The following is a 7,289-nucleotide window of genomic DNA, read 5'->3' as shown; positions in this document are numbered from 1 at the left end:
ATATATATATATATATATATATGTGTTCATATATATATATATATATAATTCCCACCATACATGACCAAGAAACTCTCCAAGTTAGCATCTTCGACTCCTAATAAAGCAATAATTATAACAATAAATTAAGTGTCCACACTGATTTTCTTACCTATCCAAATCTTCTACGAATTAAAAACAAAATGGGAGGGAGGGTCAATGGTACAGACATGCAAGCATTAAAAAACAATTAATATCATGGTTTCAGATTACAAAATCAAGTTGCGTATAAGAATTCAAAAAAAAAACTCAATTCTCTCTCAAAGCATACATTCAAACGTACGTTGTCGCATATTTAGACGACTATATATATACACGTTCCATAAATCACAAAACACAAGACATAAAAAACAAACTTCGTCCTATCAGCTCTAAAGAAGAAAAGGAAAGAAAGAAAGAAAGAAAGAAAGAAAGAAAGAAAAAAGAAAGAAAAGAAGGCATGGCATCATCAACAGAACAAGGTGACGAAGCGAGTCGTTCTTCGACAAGCACGGCGAGTAAAAATTACTTCAAAGTTGACGTGGTTCTGAGGGTTTTGGTGTTCGCTTCGACGCTCAGCGCGATCATCGTGCTTGTCACGAGCAAGCAGACCGTTCTCGGCCTTTCTCCGAGGCCGTTCGTCGCCAAGTTTAACCACTCTCCGGCTTTCATGTGAGCGCTTAAAAAATAACAACAATTATAACAAAAACAGACCACTAACTACTTTTTGAAAGTGACTCAAATCTGTTATTGGAATGATTACCAACTCGGTTGGTGTTGCTTATAAACTAGATTTTTTTTTTCTTTTTTTGCAGATATTTTCTGGTAGCATTATCAGTAGCAGGGCTTTACAGCTTGATCACCGCACTGGCTTCGATTTTGATCATCTTTAAGCCCCAATACTCAACCAAGTGTTTGCTCTACCTCGCCTTCTGGGACGTCGTAAGATCTCTCTCTCTCTCTCCTATTATTTTTGGGCTGGTGTTCGTTTGAGATTCGTGGGCTTTGATACCATGTAAAAGTAACTCATGATCTTATAAGTTTTTGATAAGACTAATAATTTTTTTTTTTTTGATAAGTTGAACCAAATATAATTTTTTTTTTTTTTTTTTTGGTTATGCAGTTGATGTTGGGATTGGTTGCCTCGGCCACGGGAACCGCGGGAGGAGTCGCGTACATCGGGCTAAAGGGAAACAAGCACGTTCGGTGGATGAAGATCTGCTCGATTGTCGACAAGTTTTGCAAGCATATCGGGAGCGCCGTGGCCGTTTCCCTCTTCGCATCTGTTATTCTGCTCGTTCTCGTCTGGCTCGACCTCAAAGCCCTCCACAAGCGCATCCCCAAGTAGAAATCTTCCATTCCTTTAATGATTTGTTCGTGTGACATTTGTTGTTGTTAGTGTTGTAATGCAATTTAATTGATTCTGAATTGTTAGTGTAAAAAGAATTGTTGGTGGCTTTTGTGAAAAGCTTGGGGCTTGGGACTGTCTTCTTCTTAATTCTCATATTCTTGTTTCTCTGTCTCCTCTCTCTCTCTCTCTTCTCTCTCTTTCTCTCTGTAAAAGCTGAATGAATTGTTAGTATAATTTTTTTTTTCTTCATTCCAACTTTGCTCTCTTTGGTTCCTCTGTACAAATCTGAACTGAGAATCCAAAACTCTGTACTCAATATTGTTTTTTCTTTCTAAAATTCCTAAAATATCTTTAATTTCATCAATGAACTATAAATTTGTTTTATTATATTAAATATCATTCATACAAAACCAATTAACAATGAGATCTTATAAACCTGACAAAGTTCCATAAAAACATATTAACAAAGTAAGATAGATCCACTTAGTAGAGTAACCAATTCTCAATTCTTCTAAAATCCTTAAATCAACCTGATTTTCGTCAACTAACTATGATATCCTATCATAGAGTTTGATCTCAGAATCAATTAGGAATGATATCAGTAGCTTAAGACCTTATTTATAAACCTGGTAAAGTCCCATAAACACTTTGGATCTTAACATAGTAAGATAAATCCACTTCGTAGAGTAACTATTGTCAATTATTTTCAAATTCCTAAAGTAACGTCATTTTTATCAACTAAACTATAATATCGCATCATAGAGTTTCATCTCAGAATCAATTAGCAAACACTCGGGTAACTCGAAGACTTATTTAAAAACCGGATAAAGTAAGATCAATCCACTTTAGTAGAATAACCAACCATCAATTTCTTTGAATATCCTTAATGTTATTTTTCAGAACCAATTAGCAATGACACGAGTAACCTGATAAAGTCCCGAGTTAGGATCTCAACATATTAACATTTTAATGTAAGATTAATCCGCATAGTAATAGAATCACCAATATATATCAATTCTGAAACAGTATTTGAGATTCAGAAAGAAAAAAAGAAAAAAAAAAACAAGAAATGAACCTTTTTTATTTCTAGAAAACAGACTGCTCTCCGAGTTCCTGCCCAGCCATGCCTTCCCTCAAAACCCGCTCGAAAAAATCCTCCAAAGTATCGTTCCCGTAGCTCGGAGTCATCTCCGCGCTGTAATCCCCGGTCTCGGGGTCCAAAACCAGCATACTTTCAGCAGCGTAGTACCTCCCGATCTTCCCAAACTCCGCGGCGTCTTCCAGATTCGGGAAGATCTTTTTCAGGCCATCGAGCACCGAGATCGCGAAGTCCATGATTCCGATCGGGACCTTCAAGAACTTCGGATCTCTCCCGAGCAGCCTGAACAAGATCTCCCCTTGCTCCAGCGGAGTGTAGGCTTTCCCAGGACCGCCGATCGGCAACACCTTGTTGACCTTTTCCGGCGCCAGAACGCAGTCGGCGATGAACGAAGCCAAGTCTCGCTCGCTCATCGGCTTGCAAGCGCAGAGCTTTCCGTCGCCGAACATGACGTATGGTTTTCCGTCTCTGACGATCTCGACTTGTCCGGCGAGGCTCTTGAAGAACGCCGTTGGTCTGACGATGCTGTAGGTGAACCCTGGGTTTTGTTCCGATTCCTTTTCGAGCTCCGATTCGAGCTTGAGCTTGGCTCGCTGGAATTCGAGGAGAGGTTTTTGGACGCAGATCGCGGAGAGGAGGACGAAGTGAGAGGCGCCGGAGTTTTTCCCGGCGACGAGGCTGTTCTTCGTGGCTTCGTAGTCGATCTTCCACGAATCCTTGACTCCGCCGGTACGGCTAGCCAGGCACGAAACGACGACGTCGATCGGAGCGGAGAGGCTTCGAATCGAGTTTTCTAGGGTTTCGAGATTCGTCACGTCGGAGAAGATGACTTCCGCTCCGTTTAGCTCGGCGAGAGTCTCTTCCTTGCTGATTTTGCCTCTGATTCCGCTCTTCTCTCTCGCCACGGCCACGACGTTGAAGCCTCGTTTGACCAGCTCTTTGACCACGAATTTTCCGATGTAGCCTGTCGAGCCTACGACGAGGACGTTGATTTCCGTCGGATCTTTTTCCCTGAACGACGAAGCTCTGTTCTCCGTCGTCGTCGTTGAGGCTGAGGCTGTTATTACAGAATTGGGGATTTTTTCAGTCCTGAGCTTGAAGAGAGTTTTCTTGACGAGTTTCTGAGAGGAGAAATGAGTGGACGTGAGAAATGAGCTCTTTTGGTTCTTCGTCGCCGAATTGAGATTGAACAGTGCGTGTGACGGGCATTGGAGAGCCATTGCGGAGAAATGGAAGTGAAGGCTGAGAGGTTTGGCTATTGGATGAAGCTATAGTATGAGTGGCTTTGATGTTCTTCCATGGGGAAGAGAGAGTATAGAGCTTGAGAGAATCTGAGATGATATGTGTGGATATGATTATGATGTTCTCTCTCTCCCTTTGGGAAAATCTTTTTTGCTGATGACGTGTGAGTTAACGGGCATTTTTCTGATGCATGAAAGTTTCTGTCGTTTTTAGTAAAGAAACGACATGATTTTACATGGAATAGAATGGGGATTCCTCCATAGTAGAATGGCTACGACAGAAAAAGTCACTTCTAGCTGAGTTTATAGAGAAATTGCCTGAAATAACTCTTTTCCGTTTTGTTCCTATTAATAATTCCACGTTTACTTATAATTTAACGTTGAATTTGAATATTGATTTATGACAAAATTAAAGTACGGCATAAAAACTTAGCGCTTAAATTGAACATCATTGCATAAAAAAGCTTTTAATTGACGAAGAAGAAGAATGTCTCCAATGCTAAGCTAATAATCAACATCAACAAGCTATTAAATATTCAATATATATCAACAACCTACCATAGGTTTTTCTTTTCATTTCTTTTTTTTGTTTTTTTGGTCTAGAGAAGATCAAAAGTTTCTAGTTCCTCCAAACGCGTTTCTCGGTACAGAAAGCCAAAGAATAACAAACAAGCTATTTTCCCTCCATTTTCCTGGATTATATAATTGACTACTGCTATATGATACAAACAGGGATTTACATACAAGCAGATATATTTCAAACTAGGAACAAATTTATTGATACAAAATTATAAACAACTGTACACCCTTCTTAGCTTATTAATACATACATAGATACATAATATACATTCATTATTGGACACAAGAGCCACAAAGTCTCTGATGAAGAGAAAAACCATTCAATTCACTTACCAGCAATTTGCTTTTTCAGCCCTGAGCCTGGGCATTAAGGCAGTGCCAAGGAGTGAGCGAAGGGTCGGGCGAGGAGATCTGAACCCGCAAGACCTCGTGGACGGCGCCGCGAGTGAGGACCCCGAGAACCTCCGTCTCGGCGGGGCCCACGAGGTCCGCCAGGGACAGCTGGCGCGACCGGGACTCGTCTCTCATCCGAAACCCGTAGAACCACCGTCCCAGCTTCCACCACTTCACGCAGATTTGCCTCTCCGAGATCCCACGCCGCCGAGCTATTTCAGCTACAATCTCTCTCTGTTCGAAGAATTCGGATCACGAGAAGAAAAAAAAAATGTCCTGTTTTATGCGAAATATCGGAAAAAGTACGTCTCTTTGCTCTTGTATTCAAATCACACATCAAAAAATGTCCTCTCAAGACGACAAAATTAGAGGGAAAAAAAGTCTTTCTAGCCTAAATAGATCCGAAAGGAAAGTCGAATTTCACGCCAAAATACAAGTGCTGGAAAAATAACTAAAAAATAAATATATATTTTACAGCAAGAAATGAATTGAGCAAAAGATGTAGGGCAATTTTACAATGTCACTGGCAAGGAAACACCCTAAATACTATGACAAAACTTGGGAAATACTGTGTTCTGACTCAAATTTTTATTGCCAGATTTAACGCTCAAATAGTATTTGTCCAAAAAGACAAGCAAAAAAGAAATTAACAATAACAAAAATGACTTTGCTAATCAAGGCTAAAATTCTGCGGTAAGAACAATTTTTTTTATGCATTTACCGGCACTCTAAGAATCAGTTTTTTGTCAAAATTTACACCTAAATGGAAGTGTGGATCCATGAGGTAAAAACTAAAATAAATAAGTAACAATAATAAACGAATTTTGCAAAGATATAGGGCAACTTTACAAAATCATGAGTGAAAAAACCAAAATATACTCTTCAAGAAAAAATTTCGAAAAATGTTTTTCTAGTCTTGACCAACCAGATCCGATAAAGATCATAAAGCATACAGATCAGTACAGTAGGGGCTCAATTTTTTATTTAATTTTTTATTTTTTTGTTGTCAAATTTAACACCTAAATAGAAATGTGAGGTAAAAAAAAAAATTAATAGCAAAAAATGAATTCAGAAAAGATATAGGGTAATATTACAAAATCCCTGGCAAAAAAACAGCCTAAAAAATTCCGGTATGACGAAAAATTTTTAAAAAAAATGTCTTCCTAGTCTTGCACAATAAGGTATGAAAAGATCATAAAGCGAATCAAACAATTTTTTTTTGGGGGGGGGCTAGATTCAACACTCGAATGGTATTGCCAAAAAAGAATCTAACGAATTCTACAAAATAGTATCGAAAAAAAAAAATTTAACAAAAACCAAAATGACCAATTTATATGTATTTACCGGCACTCTAAGCCAGCTGATGGAATAGTGCAGGCCAACCAAATTAAGCAGAGAGTTGAGCCTTGGGCTGAGAAGAAACATCTCAACGTCCTTGAACCCGAGTTGCATCGCAAATAAATCCTCAATTGCTTTCAAATAGTCACCGGATTCGATCGATTCCGATTCCTCCACAAAATTCACAACTTTTTCAGCTCTATTTGCCATCTCACTGTGCCTTTCAATGTAGAAACCCCTCCACTCCTATAACCACTATTGTTTTAGGTTTACAAACTCACAGACATGAAAATTTTAAAACCAAGAACAATTTTTTTAAAACTTCCTAATTATGAAACCAGTTAGCACTTAAATACTATTCAATGGTTTTTTTTTTTTTTATAAATTGAGACTTAAATAGTGATAAAAAGCAATAATTGTAATCGAAAATACGAAGAGAAGAGAATAGGGAAAAGAACCGTGATGTTGATGGAAGATGATGACGATGACGAAGACGATGGTTCGAGTAACCCTAGAAATGGCCATCGATGCTTAGCCAGAGACTCCCAAAGGCAGTCGGACTTGCACAATTCCCGCCAAAACCTCGAACAACTTCCCAGCGAACACAGCTCCGAAACCTGTAAAAAAAAAAAAAGGGAAGAGGAAAAAGAAAAACAGAGACGAATTCGATCGAGTGAGTGATATGCGAATCGGTGGCGAATGAAATCGATAGAGCGTTGATTGAATGAACCGTTAACAGAATTGAGACCTGGAGAGAAGAAGCGATTTTGATGGCGATATCGTCTGGGAGAGAATTGAGGATGATGTCATATTGCGTCATTTTTTTCTTGGGAAAATCTCTACTCTCTGTTCTCTGGAGAAACCGAGAAAGTGATGAGATTCTTTCTTTGATTCAGTGCGTCTCAAACCATGGAAGTACGTGTAACCTGGCCAATTGTAATTCTCTTTCTATCATGATCACGCAATGATAGCGAAACGTTTACTGTTTCTATGTTTTTATTTTATTTTTCGTGAACTACGTTTTGGTTGTAGAAGTTTGGTGTCGTTTCTCATTGATGAAACGACATATTTTTGTTAGCGCATAAAATAACATTTTAATGCCTTTTTTTTATACAAAGAAATTTTTTAAAAGAACTTCTAGTTTATCTATTGTTTATTTCTATTCCATATAATGACAATATTGCTTTGAAACATCACACCAGAACCAAAATACTCTTTGAAATCAATTCTTAACTTTCCAATTCATATTTTTTTATTTAAGGTTTTATTA

At 38.4% G+C, this 7,289-nt stretch overlaps 3 protein-coding genes across 3 annotated transcripts; 1 reads left to right on the top strand and 2 right to left on the bottom strand.

The window, feature by feature from the left end:
- The first annotated feature begins 353 nt into the window (after positions 1-353).
- Positions 354-1,618, top strand: LOC149392900 (CASP-like protein 1D2). The gene is made up of 3 exons (XM_089616461.1): positions 354-690; positions 834-960; positions 1,142-1,618. The coding sequence occupies exons 1-3, from the start codon at positions 479-481 to the stop codon at positions 1,364-1,366; spliced, it is 564 nt and encodes a 187-aa protein (XP_089472587.1). The 5' UTR covers positions 354-478; the 3' UTR covers positions 1,367-1,618.
- Positions 1,619-2,257: 639 nt separating this feature from the next.
- On the bottom strand, positions 2,258-3,929 carry PCB2 (NAD(P)-binding Rossmann-fold superfamily protein). Its single transcript, XM_089617235.1, has one exon. The coding sequence runs from the start codon at positions 3,686-3,688 to the stop codon at positions 2,456-2,458; it is 1,233 nt and encodes a 410-aa protein (XP_089473361.1). The 5' UTR covers positions 3,689-3,929; the 3' UTR covers positions 2,258-2,455.
- Positions 3,930-4,325: 396 nt separating this feature from the next.
- LOC149392898 (F-box-like protein) lies at positions 4,326-6,964 on the bottom strand. The gene is made up of 4 exons (XM_089617236.1): positions 6,768-6,964; positions 6,478-6,636; positions 6,026-6,265; positions 4,326-4,915 (listed from the first exon to the last, which is right to left on the bottom strand). The coding sequence occupies exons 1-4, from the start codon at positions 6,837-6,839 to the stop codon at positions 4,637-4,639; spliced, it is 750 nt and encodes a 249-aa protein (XP_089473362.1). The 5' UTR covers positions 6,840-6,964; the 3' UTR covers positions 4,326-4,636.
- Between the last annotated feature and the right edge of the window lie 325 nt (positions 6,965-7,289).

Source organism: Urtica dioica, chromosome 6 (assembly GCF_054948205.1).
Source record: "Urtica dioica subsp. dioica isolate 48M chromosome 6, U.dioica_male_clone48M_v1_H2, whole genome shotgun sequence".
In the NCBI taxonomy this organism is placed as follows: domain Eukaryota; kingdom Viridiplantae; phylum Streptophyta; class Magnoliopsida; order Rosales; family Urticaceae; genus Urtica; species Urtica dioica.
Note: the sequence above shows the minus strand (reverse complement) of the source record. Positions and strands in the feature narration are given on the sequence as shown.